General features: G+C 43.2%; 1 protein-coding gene across 1 annotated transcript; it reads left to right on the forward strand.

Moving 5' to 3' along the window:
- The first annotated feature begins 2,396 nt into the window (after positions 1-2,396).
- On the forward strand, positions 2,397-17,233 carry PAX9 (paired box 9). Its single transcript, XM_046007868.1, has 5 exons — positions 2,397-2,400; positions 3,155-3,781; positions 6,738-6,880; positions 16,134-16,356; positions 17,142-17,233. The coding sequence occupies exons 1-5, from the start codon at positions 2,397-2,399 to the stop codon at positions 17,231-17,233; spliced, it is 1,089 nt and encodes a 362-aa protein (XP_045863824.1).
- The last annotated feature ends 200 nt before the right edge of the window (positions 17,234-17,433 follow it).

The raw sequence follows: 17,433 nt of genomic DNA on the forward strand, positions 1-17,433 counted from the left end.
ATCACTCCGGGTTGGTGCTGTAGAACCTCTAAAACCCTCATAGAGCGCACAGATCCACATCCGGGCATCGGGTCTTGTCAGCCAGAAGGTGGAAGAGCCCTTTACCGACACTGCAGCCCAGCAAAGTCCTCGAGCCGCTCACAGGGCGCGCGAGCAGAGTCGAGTCCGGGTCTGTGGGGGGAGGGGTCAGGGAGCTAGCTTCTTAATCTAGAAGCCCGGCATGTTCCATCTTTCACACAGATCTCCGTCGTAGGCTCTTCTCTGATATCTCAGTCTCAATTAACTTGCACCCAATCCCCAGGAAGGAATTGCTGCATTAAAAGTCTTGGATTCTCCAACGACCTCCGCATGGCAAAATACCAGGCGATGCCAAACAATAAGTATTTGGGGTCAGACCAGGGTAAAACCGCTATCGAGTCAAACTGGAGATTTTAAACAATTGAAACAAATAAAGAGACTAGTTCAAGTATTTCTAGTTGTGAGACTTTTCGCAAGAACGAGATTATAGGGGCGCGTGGATGGCTCAGTGGGTTAAACCTCTGCCTTTGGCTGGGGTCATGATTTCAGGGTCCTAGGATCGAGCCCTGCATCGGGATCTCTGCTCAGCAGGGAGCCTGTCCGGGGGGGGGGGGGGGGGGGACCCGCTCCGCCTGCCTCTCTGCCTACTTGTGATCTCTGTCAAATACATAAATAAAATCTTGAAAAGAAGAACCCGATAATAAAAAATTAAGGGTCTTTGAACGTATCTGTATCTTTTCATTCTTCTTACCTATAAATTTGAAGTCAGACTGCGGCTCCAACCACAGGAGCATGAGGATCTGGGGGTGGCTCTTCGTTTCAAAAAGCACAGATGGTCATTCGTTTTTCTGGTTTCTTGTCACTTAGTGGCCCGGAATCCAGGCCCTGTCAGCTTTCCTGTATGTAGTAGACTGGAGCTACACTCATCCCTCAGGATTGTGGGAAGAGCAACAGGAATCCTGTGTGCACACACAGTATTAGTGTTATGACTGTCAAGTAGCAATATCAGCATCCTCCACCTGAAGCGGTCCAAACACCCAAGTTCATTAAAGATGTTCCCCATCTTGTTTTTAGTTTTGATTAGCATTCTCCATAAACCATACTCAAAATGTGATTAACTTTGGCGGCCCAAAAGAGTAATGTACACTTTAGATTAGACTTAGAGTGATCGAAAGTGAAAATTCAGAAGTAGGCTGACTCTCAGGGCCCCTAGTAGCTAAACAGAAGACAGGGGAATTACATATATGTGCAGGCTCGGTGTTCAACTTTCTTGGGGCCAAATCTCTTCGATTAAACAAAACTCTTGCGGGGGCGGTGGGTGGGCAAACCTTGGCATCAAGTACTCGAAGACCAGCAACCAGGCTGAGCGCAGTGGCGCGCTGGCCTCCAAGGAGAGTGCCTCACGCATAGGCAATCGTCGACGTTGGCTGTGAGCTAGCTTTAGCCGCGTGTGCTTAAGTCCTCCGCACACCGCGCGCGGCCACAGCCTGCGTAGCTGCGCTCCTGGATGAACCCACCAGAAACTGCATTGGGGCGCTAGTTCTGGAGGCAGGAGAGGGGTCTCCACCTGGGTCACAGTGGCCTCCACCCCTGGCTTGGTCTCCCCTCAACCTCCTGGTCTCCTCAATCGGCCTATCGTCTCACACCTGCGCTCTCGCCACCTGGCATAGGCTGGAGTTGAAAAGGTATCATCCCGGTAAAAGTGTCCTTCTCCAGACAGCCCCTGGAGACCTGCAAGACCGGCTATTCTAAGAAATGCCCCCTCCACCCACCTGACGGTGACCCCCACCTCCCACCTAGAGTTTTAACTTAAATTCTGAGGCGTCTGTTTCTCCCTCCCCCAAGTCTCAACTTCTTCCCCCTTAGAGTTTCTCATATTCAGACCAAATGCTTTCATTTGCTTATTCAGCAAATTTATCAGCTTGATTTTGTTGTCTGTTTGAGTTGCCCCTAGGAAGGTGTCAAACACCTATTTTCATTGTATTTAGTCACCCAGGTGCACTGCAAGCTTGCAAGAGACAGCGGAAGAACTTTCCCGGACTGCGCTGTCGTTCAGCGGCTCGCACCAATCACCACGCAGACTGACCTTGGGCCCTCCTCTTCGAGGGCGTGTCCCCAGTGAGTGATAGACGGAGCCGCCCGGCCCAGCTCAGGCCAGCCCACGTTGCTGCTTAGATTGAAATGCAGAACTCTAGCCTCTTTCATCGGGGCACAGACTTCCTTTTACTCCTTCCTTCTGCCCTCTCGCCGCCTCCTCCCAGGAAGAAGGGGAGGCACCGGCTGCCTGGGGCAGCGACAAGCCGGGCCACTGAGGCTGTGCGAAAAGTTTCTTTTTGGGAGTTCGGAATTGGGGCCCGGTTGGTGTACTGCTCGGAGCAATGGGTGAGTGGCGGCGGGGGACGCTGTCAGAGCGGGGATGGGAGGGAGGGAACGAGAGGGCGAGGGAGGGAGGGAGCGCGAGGGCGCGCACCACTGAGCGCTCACACTCTTATTGACTTTGCTCGTGTTCCTACAAGTTGTTAGAAACACGCTAAGGGTCAGGGCACTCAGCAGTTCAGTATGAACGCTGGCTACTGGGTTGCTGTTGATGCCATTTTCTGATATTAAAAGAAGGGAGCGGTGGCATCGGCAAGCTCCGTAGCTTCAGTGCGGACCAAGTTTTGTTTCACACAAACTCACACATTCAGAACGGGGTGGGGGGGGGGTCCAAACGAACTGTAAAGTCGCGTTGACTAATTGCGCCGGTCCCCAGGCGGGGCGCTGGGGCTCCAGGGGTAGCAGCCCAGAGACTTTAGAGCCGAGCAGACGAGAAGGAGCTCGTTGCAGGAGTCAAGACCGATTTCCCCGCCTGCTTCGGCGGCTTTTGAACACTTGGAGCGGCCCTGCGTCTCACCACTTTATCTGCTTGTAGTGGCCGCAGGCACCACTGGGAATGGGGGAGGGGGTGCGACTAGACCTTAGTGGTTTGCGGCCATTGGGCAAGACTCGGGGACAGTAGGGTTTGGGGAAAGCCCAGGTCCCCAGTCCCGGGTGGGTGCATCTGCCCGGCCTTCTGATGTGGGCGGAGGCAGAGGGGGAAAACGGCTGTCCCAAACTGCCGGTGCGCGTCCCCGCGCGCCGTGTGTTCGTTTTGCAGAGCCAGCCTTCGGGGAGGTGAACCAGCTGGGAGGAGTATTCGTGAACGGGAGGCCGCTGCCCAACGCCATCCGGCTTCGTATCGTGGAACTGGCCCAACTGGGCATCAGACCGTGTGACATCAGCCGCCAGCTACGGGTCTCGCACGGCTGCGTCAGCAAGATTCTGGCGCGCTACAACGAGACTGGCTCGATCTTGCCAGGAGCCATTGGGGGCAGCAAGCCCCGAGTTACCACCCCCACCGTGGTGAAGCACATCCGGACCTACAAGCAAAGGGACCCTGGCATCTTTGCCTGGGAAATCCGGGACCGCCTGCTGGCGGACGGCGTGTGTGACAAGTACAACGTGCCCTCGGTGAGCTCCATCAGCCGCATCCTGCGCAACAAGATCGGCAACTTGGCTCAACAGGGCCATTACGACTCATACAAGCAGCACCAGCCCGCGCCACAGCCGGCGCTGCCCTATAACCACATCTACTCGTACCCCAGCCCCATCACGGCGGCCGCAGCTAAGGTGCCCACGCCGCCCGGGGTGCCTGCCATCCCCGGCTCGGTGGCCATGCCCCGTACCTGGCCCTCCTCCCATTCCGTCACAGACATCCTGGGCATTCGCTCTATCACCGACCAAGGTAAGGGCTCAGGGGCCGGGTGGTGTGGGTGTGCAGACCCTCCCTCTGCATCCTCTCGGGTGTCTCTATCTGCGGCGTCCGGCGCGCGTCTGTCCCGCCACCTGAGGCTTTTTCCTTTCGAAACTACTGAGTCCTCCCAGGGGGTGTCCTGATCTCATTAACTTGAAATTCATGCCCTCTGCTTCCTTGCCACACACAGTCTCCTGCCTCATCTCAAACTACCAGACCCATAACATCCCCCCATCCCCAACACATGGTTCGCATTTTCCACACTCCCCCGCCTCTCGCGCCGCTGCAGCCTCAAACCCGCTCGCTCACTCGGAGAGCGCGGCCCAGGTCGGACTTGGGGCGCAGCCCGGGAGGCCTGAGCGGGCGTGGGGCTGCTGGCTGCAGACACCGCTGCGGGCAGCTTGTTTGGGAACTGTATGCGGCCTCGAGGAGTCGGGCACCCTGTGGAAATTGCAGTATTCTTGGATTCTGGCAATCAGGCCAAATTTGCTCAGGCAGGAAGTTCAAATGTCACCTAATTGGTTTCATTCTTATGCTTCACTTCATTTTCCTCGGAAACGGAGGTCCCGAAGTTACTACTAGTAACTTGCATGTTACTGCATTGCTCACTCTGGGACTAATTTTCTGCTTTATTTCTCTCTCTCTCCCTCTTTTTTTCCTACCGCCCCCACGTCCAGCCTTTACCTTAGAAGAGTTCACTATATGTGTCTTAAGAAGTGGCACCAACCACCGCTATGATGGGAACAAAATGTGGGGTGATTTCATCATGTCCTCTCTTCTTTCCCAGTTTACCTAAGCCTGCGGCTTCCCTTTATGGTCCCCCCCCCCCATCCCTAGGAATGCGAGTGGACATCTAGTACCTGCACATTTTCAGCGGTGCCACCCTACTGCTCCTTTCCTTTCTCACCCTTGACCTTGCCCTCTAGCGAGTGTCTTTTCTGCTTGGCAAGAAGGATTCTCCAGCCTTACTGCACAGTTGGGCTTCCACAGACCAGACTTTGTTTTCCTTTACTTTATAATGGGACAAAACAACAACAACAGCAAGGAGACTGGCATTAACTTTTTTTGGGTAGGAGGAAAAAGTCAACATGTCCTAGATGCAGAATTTAAATAATGCAAAGATAAGAGCCTACCGTTTTAATTTCTTGGCCGAAAGTTTAAAAAGTGCAGGGGAAAAATTAAGTAGGAAAGGTGGGGAATAGTTCCTTTAATTATTTCCTGCCTTTCTCTGTTGCCACCACATTGGCACAATTATCTTTTTAAGTAATTAAAGCAGAGCCCCGGTTCCTTGTCTTCTTGTTTGCTGACTGTGAATTTACAAGATTTTTCTAGGAGCTCAGTTTTATCTTATTCGGAGCTGGTTGGAGCTTTAGTTGGAGGGAGTTTGCCCTTGATTTATAGGATAAACTGACCTCACTGACATTTAAAGGAAGCCCCTGTTCATGGGAAAGTGTGAGATCAGCAGAAATGGGGGCTCACGGGGGATCTCAATTTCTTAAGATAACTTCAGTCTTGTGCCCACCGATTGCCTTTTGTCTGGGAAGGCAAAGAGAGACTGGCAGTTCTTTGCCAAAACACGGTTTCGTGGTGCAAACTGGAACACAATCTAATTCTTTGGAGAGGGGGAGGAATAGTGGAAAAAGACTGACAGAGTTGCTCTTCCCTGGGGATCCTACAATCAGACCAAGTATCAGTTGGAAAAGTAATGGATTATATGGAGAGGAGCAACTTTTCATTCTAGATGTTGTTGATTCTGGATGCCAGCTTCAAACAACCTGTTTTCTGACAAATCTATGACTATAAAATGATTATTTCTGTAAGTGATCATTTCTACAAAATGATTGCTCCTTCAAAGCACTGTGTCAGATGGAAGTATTTAAAATCAAGTTGTAGTGGCTTTGTCAAAACTTCAGTCCTCCATCTATAGGTTCCAAAGACAAAAACACATTGCTCGTAGTCTTCAAATATCTTTTTTTTAAAAACTTCACTTAGTCATTTAAAGATGGCAGTGATTCAGTAGGCATACTTGTAGGTATTGTGGTAATCAGTTTACAGCATATAATTTTCTTTGTATCTGTATTAAGAACATAAAGGATAACTGACAGCTTTACTCCTTTAAAAAAAAAAACACACTTCTACCTTCATTTCCTTAACTTTTTTATTTCATTAAAAAAAAAAACAACAAAACAAACACCCCCCCCCCCCCAAACCCTCTCTCTGTAACCTTACCACTGATGCTGGTACCATTTACAGTGGTAATTGTATTATTTATTTTTAAAGTTATATGCACATAACCTCACATATTTAGTGTGTAGACATAGAACATCAAGGATAGTCACGAATTATGCGGCAAACTATGCATGTATATTTTGCATGTGTACTGTGGGCAACTTGTAGTTATTTGTTTGCAAAGGACTTTGCAGGTCTTTTGTCTCATCTATTGACATAAGTACTAGATCCCCACAGCACGGTGAGCACTTTTCTGGTTGTCTCTGAGCACCGGCACAGGCCAAGGACGGTTAGGCCAAGGACGCTCCTCTCTCCCTTTTCAGTCCGCACCAGTCCCCGTTTTCGTCAATCCCGAGTCGACCCTGGCTTAGGCCTGGGATGATCAGCGAGCGCATCCAGCTTCTCGTCTCTCATTCCTCGATTTAGGAAAACGTTCAGGTTCTTTGCATTTGATTCCCCGGGGGAATGAGGAGGGGAGGAGGAAATCAAAGGCAGTTGAAAAGGGGGGGGGGGAAATCTTCCCGCAGGCGTGGGTTTAAGAGCTGGGAGAGGCCTACCCGGGCTGGAAGCCGGCGAGGCTGCGCCTGGGCCCAGCGCCCCCGGGAGGTCTAGGGCAGGGGTCGGAGCCCCGGCGCCCGGCGGCCGCGGCTTCAGGCCGCGTCTCAGGAGGGGGCGCGCGGGTTGGCGCTCCAGCTTGACGCCTTCTCCTCCTCCCCAGGCGTGAGCGACAGCTCCCCCTACCACAGCCCCAAGGTGGAGGAGTGGAGCAGCCTGGGCCGGAACAACTTCCCCGCCGCCGCCCCGCACGCGGTGAACGGGCTGGAGAAGGGAGCCCTGGAGCAGGAAGCCAAGTACAGTCAGGTGAGGAGGCGAGGGCCCCGCCGGGGTGGGCCGCGAGGCGGCGGGGGTTTGCGCGACGGGGGGACCCAGGTCGAGGTCGGGAGCCTCGACCAAGGGGAAGCCCAGGCCGAGCGTCCGTCCCTGCCCGTGCGGGTGAGGCGGACCCGGGGCCCGGATCGTCCAGGGCGGAGTGGAGGCCTCGAGTCCCCGCCAGGAGCCCCGGGGGCCTGGGGCGGTGGAAGAACAGGCCGGCGTGGCCTCTGCAGGCGTGGGGGGGGGGGGGGGCGCGCCCGGAGCCCCCGAAGCTGCTGCACAGGGGCTGGGGACCCTCGGGACCCCTGCGAGGCGCGTCCGCGGGGCCGGGCGACGCGGCGGGGTTGTCAGGGCGGCGTCCGTCAAGCGCACGCCCGAGGTCGCGGCCTGCGGGGAGGCGGACTGCGGGGTCCTCACGCTCGGACAGTTCTCCGGCCGTGGCTCCCCGAAAACAAACGTGGCTCAACCGGCGAAAGTGAGGAGAGGGCAACCAGATAAACGTAATAAAGTTACCATTTCCCGATTAAAGGTCACGGTGTAATCTCCCAAGGGAGGTTTGTGAGAAAACCTCAAATTATACGGACTGGCTGTGGACCGTTTAATTTTTCTTTCCTTCTGTCCCTCCCCCGACTCTGCAAAAGAAAAATTAAAACACTCGTGTTTTTTTTTTTCCTTCCCCCGAGAAAAACTTAAGAACCACCACCACAAAAGCCCTAGAGTTTTGAGTCTAAATTCATCACCAGGATGGAGTCCGAGGCGCAAAGCTCTGAAAAACAAACAAACAAACGCGGACCTTAAGGCAGCCTAAGGTTTCTTAGCGCAGATTTGGGCAGATCTGCAAATTTCTTAATACCAAATTCCAATTCCGAAGCCTCAAAATACCCAGTTTTCGTTTTATTATTTTGAAGTCATAAAACTCTTAGAGTTTTCTTATCTGTCAAAAATCAGCGTTTTACTTGTTACTTTTATTCACTTGGGAAAAAATCCTAATCCTTGTTTTCTCGAAAAAAACCCCATCTCCACTTCCTTTTCTCGCCCTTATTTTGCTAAAAGTGTCAGATACGTTTAGTAGCTGTCCCATGACAAACATCCCAGAAAAGAGCAGCGAAGAAAGAGTCCCTTTCCTGAGTCTGTTTCTACTGTAGAGAATGCCAAGGAGAAATGATATGAAAGTTTGCCATTTTCTTTTATAAAAAGCCCCTCGTTCATAAAGAAGAGGCAGTACATACAATGGTTGGGAACTCCGAGCTTCTGGCGCCATTGTCACTAAAGCAAGTTATTTAACCTTTTAACACTCTCTATATCTTCATCTATAAAACGGGAAATAATAGCCCCAACCTCAGGAGATGTTGTGAAGATTCAAGGAGATAATGCAGCCATATGGCGCACAGTAAGCTTCCCTTTAATAGTACCTGTGGTTTTAAGTGGCGGTTATAAGTGGCGGTTAGATTAACTTAAAAACAAGCAATTTTTTTTTCTTTTGGTGCAAATATACTTTGTTCAAAGATATCATAGTAAAAAAGGGTCAAGGCATTTTGTTCCAAACATTAGAAGGGGTGTTTTTAAAGCATCTAGCATAGTAGCAAGCATTTAATAGGCGCTCAGTAGTTTTTATTGGGTCATCATTTGGTATAATAACATCAGGAAGTAAAGAGTTGAAAAATAGTTTTTAATTTTCACAAATAGTTGATAAACCCAGCTTATATATAAAGCAGTGTCATAATTCAAAAACCTTTGGTTATTTCATTTTTTTTCTCCCTTGAATTATAGATCTAGTGTTCATACTCATTTAGAAATGGTTAATTTATAACCACATATCAAAACAACACTGACCAATTTAAAATAAAAATAGAGCACTGATTCAAATAATTTACTCTGTATATTTTGAATATTAAAATTGATTACATTTAAACACTGAATATTATATCACTAAATTATGAGATTTTTAAAAGCAAGTAAATGAAAGATATAAGTGGCTAAGTAAGTATTGTTCTAAATACATAAGAGGACAAGTTAATTTTTTTTCCTGAAGAAAAAGATATTTATATCTTAAGTTTGGAAACTTCTTTTTTTTTTTTTTTTAAGACTTTATTTATTTGAGAGAGAGAAAAGGAGAGACTGTACTAGCAGAGGGAGGGGCAGAGCTAGAAGCAGACTCCCTGCTGAGCAGGGAGCCTGCCTGGGGGCTCAATCTCAGGACCCTGACATCTTGACCTGAGCTGAAGGCAGACCGGCTGAGCCACCCAGGTGCCTCAAATTTGGAAAATTCTTAATTGCGGTATGTTAATCTTCTGCATTGCCATGTAGTAATATAATTCAGATGATGTAAAATTTCAAAACTTGAAAAGTTTCTAAGCACAATTAAATCAGTAGTTACTCTGTTATAATTATCAATACAGTACTTAATGATGAGGGTGTGCTAAGTAGGCACAGAAATTTAGGCTGTGTCATTTTGTGAGCAGTTTTGGAAATTAGACATTGATTTTCTTGAGGGTAAAATTCTATATAATACTTGCTCATAAACAAAAAAGCAATAGTAAGGTGTCTTGTGTGATATATATATATATATGTAAATATGTGTGCATTTCTCTTACCAATATTCAAATGGCAGCTTTAGTTTTAAAATTTATTTTTCAAAATGTTATCAGCATAAGTACACTTTTACAACAAAAACATAAACTTAAGTAACATTTCTCCTCTATTTGTATTATCAAAAAAATTTGAAAGGTTTTGACAAAAACAATTCTCCAATTATGCACATAATAGTTTCAGGGCACTTATAATTTTTATTAAATAGAGGAACATATATGACTCCAGTTTCATTTTAGGATATAGAGGAGGAAATTGAGAATTCAGAATCATAGGAATTAGAGCATAATCTTCTCCCCGAAGACACCTGTAAAATTACCAAAGGGACTGAATTGACAACTGATTGTAGGTACTAGTGATTACTGTAAACTAGAGTTTCTATTTTCAGTTTAAACTGGAAAAAAAAAAAGATGCCTGATCGCTAGTAATTAGAACCTTATGCACATTTCTGCTATATACACACCTATCTTTTGTTTTTTAAAATACTACTATAGAATATTCAAAATTGTCTTATTGAAGTCAATATTTTTTATTACCATTCAGAGGTCCTTATTATCTATCCTTGGATAGAAGAGGAAGAATATTTATTTGTTTTGGCTTTTTTAACCTGCATTTAATATTGGGCTAGAAATCCTTAGTCTCCTCTAATTCTGAATGGCAACCGTGTTCTCTGGTTCCTAATGCTGGTCCTCTTCTGTTGAAAACATAAAATCTCTACTGAATGCAATTGTATGGCAAAGAAAAGGGTGGGGGGAGTTTGAGTATATCTGCCCTTTTACATGGCACTTAGTGAATTAGCACTTCATTTTATTTAAAGAGTTTATAAATAGTTGTATAATTCTTGAAACATTTTCTACAATTGGGCATACTTTCTCATAAAAAATATATTGCATATCTGGTATTCTGAAATAATCTGAATGTTAAATTAGCAAGCTTTGAGTATGTCTAGTTTTGGGTAGTGTATGTTAACGCAGCAAGTTTAATATAACATTAGCTACAAATCGAGATGTCAGGGATGGGGAATAGTCTCTACAAACATGAACTTAAGAAGTTTAGAGTTTTAAGAGTTAAAAGAGTTGTGAAAATGGTTGGATTTCAAGGCAAATTAATCTGAAATTCTTATGGACCATTCATTTGTATATTGTATTTGAAATATAGTATTTCAGAATCATGAATATAATTTTCTAGTGCATTGTTTTAAACACTGGTTGTCCTTGCAGACATAATGTATTCATGAAAATATAAATGAAGTTGCACTGGATTTTTCATCATATGAAATAAAGTTAAATTTGTCTTAAATAGTTTATAAGTTTGTAGAGAATCCAACTGTAGGCAAATACCAATAGAGAGACTTTGAAATTCATGATGTTATCTATTATGAAAAACATTCCTTGACCTGGGTTGCTTTTAACTATTAGTGCCTTAAAACAAGATTAATGATTATGTAGTAGTAAAATGTGTCATATAAAATACAAAAAAAAAGTAATTTGAAATTTTTTCAAGGCTACCTTAATTTTCGTATTTTGGAAACATAAAATTTAGGAAAAAAATTTAAATAGCAGCTTTGCATTACCTAAAGACTTTTAGATCTGCAGTGTGATAACTCAGCATAATTAAGATCTTTTTGGATGAATGTTGAAACCATATTTACAACCATCATTTCACTTTATTGCACTTGTTTTACTAGATCATTGCATAGTGAATTAAGAAAGGTGGGTAGAACAACAGTCAAAAAAAAATTACACCCAAAAGAGAAAATCTTGTTTATTCTCAGATCTGGAACTTTTTCTTGCTAATGATATGGAGGCTAAAATCTAGGTGAAGCACATCTCTATTGTGGCTAAACCTACTTTACTATAAAGCCAAAGTAAACTCATTTTATCATAAGGGGAGGACCAGGTAGAACTGCTGAGTGGGTGAAAGATTGTAGGTGCAGGACCTGACATTATTATCTGCATTTTCTTCAAGAGAGAAAATGTTGAGTAGACAATTCCCTAAATGTGAAGACTACTGGTCTATTACTTGTAATTGCCAGACAGTTGTCATTCCAGTTTTATTTTGTTTTTTGTTGGTTTCTTTTTGTATGTGTGTGGTCAGAAGTGTTTGGATATTAATGCATTTCCATTTTCCGTGTGTGTGTGTGTGTGTGTGTGTGTGTGTGTGTGTGTGTAAATGGAACAAGCATAAATCAAATAGTGAATGGCTACGTTAGTACTTTTATTTACTTTTCAACAGCTTTATTCATGTTGCTTACTTACAGTGTACCGCCAGTTCTGCGATAAAGAGTGCCTAGTTTTCCTGTTGTTTTGTTTTTTTTAAAGCAAGACTATCGCATCTTCTGCTTTCAAAAGGCTGCACTAACTTAGGTATGCACATGATTATGAAACACCTATGATGTGTCCTATTTTGTGAGGATATTGAAGTGATTAAGACAAGCTCCTGTCCTCAAGCTGTAGTCCAGCTCTCTCCCAATACAGCTTCTCAATGTACTAATTTAAAAACATATTGTTAAAAACAGACAAATCTGCATTTCTAACATTTTAGAACAAGTAAAATGAAAACTCATGCTTTCATTCAAACCTTAACTGGACATTGTTTTTTTTTTTTTTTTTTTTTCCTAAACTATTTCCTTTAATGCCAGTGAGATAAAAATCTGTGTTCTTCTCAAAACATTCAACAAAGCAAGAAACTTACTTTTTTTAGGGCATGCAGTTTGGTATATTTTACTTTGAATTAGTAAATCTCATTCTCAGTCTCAGGTAGAAGAGCGTTTGCTTCAGGGGGGATCCTTGTACAGTTCTCTGGAGGAGAGGATTCTCATGGCTTTTATGGAAGATCCACATTAAAAAAAGGGGTTGATGGACTGAGGTCTTATTTATGAAATCTGTAGGCAAAGTCATTTTCAAAAATGAGATTTCCATTACGTGCCCATTGCTGGGGTTTCATTTGGAAAATTTGTTTACTCTTCTCTGGGGATTCCATATGTTGGTTGATTTATGAATCATATTTACAATCCAATTAAATAGAGTAATTTAGCATGTTTGCTCCCATTATATTTATGGTGTACATTTGGTAGTCTCTACTCAGCCTAACTAGCTTTTCAGATTAATTACATGCCCTTCACTGAAAACATTAAACAGATTTGGGAAGTTTAAGTCATGTACTCTTCTACTGGAAAGAATAAACAAACTTCAATGCTACCTGTAGTTGTTTTCCTTTGTGGTGGAAAATTTTACTTATTCAGTGATTGCTTCATAAATAACAATTATTTTATCCAGTATAGATTTATATCTTTTACTGATGTCATGTTTCAAAATTAATAAGTGAGAAAATCAATAGGTTTATTGAGTCACTGAATGAATAGTGAAGGTGGCAGGTACGTTTTAAAGCATGTTTGTCATCCCATCTTTCTTATGCTGCTTTTTTCAAATTGCTAAATCTGACCTTTAAAAGTAAAAAGGAAAATTAAGACAAAACTTTTTAACCCTGAATCTGGGTCATGATTTAACCTGAGGGAAATCTGAGAGTTATTTTTATACTGTTTAAAGATTTCTGTGGTTTTCTTTTAAGCAAACGCTTTTGCCTCCTCTTGCCTTTACTAACAAGACGGGATCGATCCTCTTTGAGCTTCCCTTCTTACTCAATTTCTGCAACACAGAGGGGACTGCATCACTAAAATGACCCTAAATATGTTGTGGATTTTGGAGAACTTTGAAATATTTAATACTAATAGTAATACCAACATAAAAGAAAATTTGGTGCCTTAGTATGAGCAATTGGACAAATATGGAAAAAATTAGTATTTATTTTATGATCGACAAACAACGTGGTCACAGAATAAGTAAGGCACCTGAAGGTAACACAGGCCTATATCCAATATTCTTCCTTGCACTGAATCCTAGGAGCATTATGTAAGATGAGAGTCCAATCCAGCCCAATTTCTCAGGGGGGATGTTTCAGGGCAAAATGAAGTGGGTCCATGTAAGGGGATTATAGACATTGCAATGTAACAAGTGGAGAGCCCCAAAGAAAGGGCTATTCCCATCAAGGAATAGGTGGTTCTGTTCATCAAGTTTCCAAGGGCAAGGGTGTAAGGGGAGGAAGGGGAAGATGACGAAGCAAGTGTTTCAGAGGAAACTGTAATTGGGCATGACAGAAAAAATTCAAAGGAAAAAGAATGAGTAAGGAGACATTTGGCTGTCATGAAAATTAGAATTCATCAACACATTTTTTGGCTCACTAGAGCAGCATTATTTCTGTCATGTATAATATCAAATAGTTTAACCTTCTGTCCTTGTAAAGGGTTGGGCAAAGGTTTTCACAATTTTAAAAATAATTTTAACCTTAACATTCTTATTTTATGATTCTTGGTGACATTGGTGTCAACAGTATAAGATTATTAATTAATCTAGAATGAAAGAGGCCAATACAGATGCAAATATATTTCTGTAAGTGGACTGGAATGATTCCTTTTGAAACTCATTTCTTATGGATTATTGGGAAAATCGTCCACAAACATGATTGGAGCTATAATCTCTATGCAATGCTAGATTTCTTCTACAATTTGAGAGCTATCGTACTCACCTTCAGAGAGCCTTAGAGTGTGTCCTCTTTGAGCCATTCTCTGATGAGCCATCCTCAGAAAGGGGGAAAAGATTTTTTTTTTTTTTTTCCGTAGAAGTTAAGAAACAGAATGAGGATCTAACAATGAGAATAGGGTTCTAGAAGAAGAAAGAATCTTTTATAAGAGGTTATCTCAATGCCCTAGTTTGATATTAAATTGTGTCTGTCAATTGTCCTGGAAAAAGCAAGAAAAGATTTGCCACAGAGGTTCCCATGTCAGACAGGGGTGATAACTTCTTTTAAGACATGACCATTGACTTGCCAATTGGCTTGGGGTAAATGACTAAATTCCTTGATCTACATTCTTGTGTATAAAAAGAGGTTAAGATTTCATTTGTATTTTAAAGTGATGTGCAGTGATTTGTTAAAAAAACAGAGGACCATCTCATGGGACCCTTGAAATACATTTTAATTTTGATTGAACATTGTGTTGTAATCATTACATATTATCATTATAAACCCAGTAGTTTATAATGAGCTACAATTTACCAATCTTCATTATTCCATAAAATATGCTGGATATTTCTTTGTGCCTGGAACATAGGACATATTCCAAAAGCCTTAGTGTCCTTTCCCCTTCCTCATTTTTCAATGAATAGGCAGTCTGACAACCAGAACAGGAGGTATGTGTGCTTACAGACCAAGTACAGGAGGACAACCCCTCTATTTGTATTCTTCTTTAGTCAGAAATCCATGAGCAGTGTTAAGTCATACCCATGTTTATTCTACTCTGTGTATTACTCTAAATTGACAAAATCCTTTTTGAGAGCCCATCATTGCATTCTCAAAGATGTGGAAGTGAAAATAATAACCAAATGAATTAAATTGGAAAATAATTTCTATGTTGTAATTGAATTGGAAAAAGCATCTAATTAACATATGTCTGCTTTTCTTACCTCTAAGGATTGAATCAGTTTTACTACTAGTAATTCTAGTATTTACACTGCATTCTCACTAGGAGATATGTTGATATGTTAATGTGTTCACATCACTACCAGGGAACAGATTTACTCCTTATTTCTAAATAATGTAGAAATGGAGGGGAAAAAATAAGTTACTTGAAGGAGGATGCCAAGTGTTCATGCCAGAATCAGGATTAGAAATCAGGGTGTTTTTGTTGTTGTTAATAGTAACAATACCAACAATTTATTGGATGCCAAGAGAGCACTGGTTTCTAGGCAAAATCGCTTGCCAGGGCTGCTGCATTTTGTTTGCAAACTCAGATTTTATATTTAAATTCATTTCAAGAGATTTATCCATGTGGCTTTTAAAAATTTGTATCACAGGACCCCAAAACTTTGCAAACCAATTTTCCAGTTTTAAACCACACATATGCAATTCTTTTATATTCCAATAGACAGTTTCCTTTTTGATAAAACAGCTCTGGGGAAAAAAATACCTCCAATTTTCATTTAAAAACTCTTACAACTGCCTGATTTTGCACGTCCTTTGTCCAACAGGCATTTTCAACATGACATTTTAAAATCGGCCCATGTTTTATTTAACAAAGGTCGTGCTCATTTTGAGTTTCTAAAGTGACAGCCTACACTCTGTGCCCTTCTTTACTGGAAATGAAAGCTACACCAACCAGGCCCTTCACAAATGCTTCAACAAAAGAGCCAAACAAAACCAAAGTACAGGGAAGGTTGACAAAGGCATTTCGGATAGCTGAACGGTTTCTGAGAGTATTTAATCACCATTAATTCTTTCCTCCCCCTCTGTTTCCTTCCTATAATTCCAAATAGCAAAGCAAATATTGTGAATTTTCGGGTTGTAGCCTCTTCAAAACCTCTGTGGAAGGAATCATGTCTTTTGGCATTATGTTTGGGCAGTACCAGTCTTGCTGCTCAAACATACTGCATGTAGAATATAGAGATCGGATCTTTTTAAAAAAAAAAAAAAAATCAGACAGTAGTCAGAATGTTGCTACTGCTACTCCAAACTTACATTCTGCCACTTTCTGAAAACCGGTGCCATGTCAGCTGCTACAACGTGATTTCCTTCACCTCTTCTCTTTTCCTACTCTCAGGCACCAAATGGTCTACCAGCTGTCAGCAGTTTTGTGTCGGCATCCAGCATGGCTCCTTACCCCACCCCGGCCCAAGTGTCGCCTTACATGACCTACAGTGCTGCTCCTTCCGGTTATGTGGCTGGACACGGGTGGCAACATGCCAGCGGCACCCCACTGTCCCCCCACAACTGTGACATTCCCGCATCGCTGGCGTTCAAGGGAATGCAGGCAGCCAGAGAAGGTAGTCACTCTGTCACGGCTTCTGCACTCTGATGGGAAATTCTGTCCGCACGGCAGCTTCACCCCGTCTCCCCTCAGCCTACCCTCCCCCTCTTCCCTGGTCTCAGATCCCAGCCCTCCTGCCCTCCTGCCCCCCAGCCCCCCAAAGCTGGCTTACGGACTCAAATCCATTGTGCTGATGACACTTAAATATTTCTTGCCATACCTTCTCTCTTACAGAAAGCCTGACATGACTTTAGGATTTGAAAACAAAAGCAATCTTAAGGATTGAATGAGACATTTGTGTTGCCCACACACTGTTTTAACTAGCAAAGAAACCTGCACCCCTCAAAGGGCTTAAGGAACTTTTAAAACTAGTCTTTGGTAAAACCACATGTGTATATTTATTCTAAATCAACCTGAACTTTCGAAACGTGCAATTGTTGAGATTTTGCAAAATCAATAAAGGAAAATACATAGAGAAAAGAAGTTATGCTACACCCTCTAATCAAATAAGGTGACCAAATAAGCTTTAATTCATCATTAGGAAACTAATCAATAATTGACTTGAGTGATGCTTTGTTTATTCTTAAGAGATGACCTGTTTTGTTGGAAAATATAATTGTAATACAAGCAATATCTGAATTTAGCTGCTCCTGGTGTTTTGACTTGGTTCCAAATACAATAATGTTTATATTTTCTATAGTTTGTAAATATGGACTCTGGATGGTGCATTTGTGTTTTCATTCCATGGGATATTCCCCCTCCCTCCCACCCCTATCTATTTTTTTCTTTCTTTTTGCAAAGGTGACTTTCTGGCAGCGTCTTTGTCTCTGTTTGGTGGTGGGCTGCTCGGGCTCCTGGACCTGGACTTGCCCCAAATTTTGTGTGTGCAGTGAAGGCTTCAACATCTTATGAAGGATATTTTCTTTCTACAGCAGAGGACTCAAAAACAGATTAAACAAGCCAGTCTCCCATTTTGAATCCTAATCAAACAACACACATGCCAAGCATATAAAGACACAAGGGTGGAAAATATCTGGACAAGAAGGCTTTTAAGGAAGTCACTTAGAAACTTAAGTTTAATGTGAAATGTTTT

This window comes from Meles meles, chromosome 6 (genome assembly GCF_922984935.1).
Source record: "Meles meles chromosome 6, mMelMel3.1 paternal haplotype, whole genome shotgun sequence".
NCBI classification, from domain to species: Eukaryota; Metazoa; Chordata; class Mammalia; order Carnivora; family Mustelidae; genus Meles; species Meles meles.

Coding starts and splice junctions, on each gene's coding strand:
- PAX9 (XM_046007868.1), top strand. Junction 3,782..6,737: donor TCGCTCTATCACCGACCAAG/GTAAGGGCTCAG, acceptor CCTCCTCCCCAG/GCGTGAGCGACAGCTCCCCC. Junction 6,881..16,133: donor AGGAAGCCAAGTACAGTCAG/GTGAGGAGGCGA, acceptor TCCTACTCTCAG/GCACCAAATGGTCTACCAGC.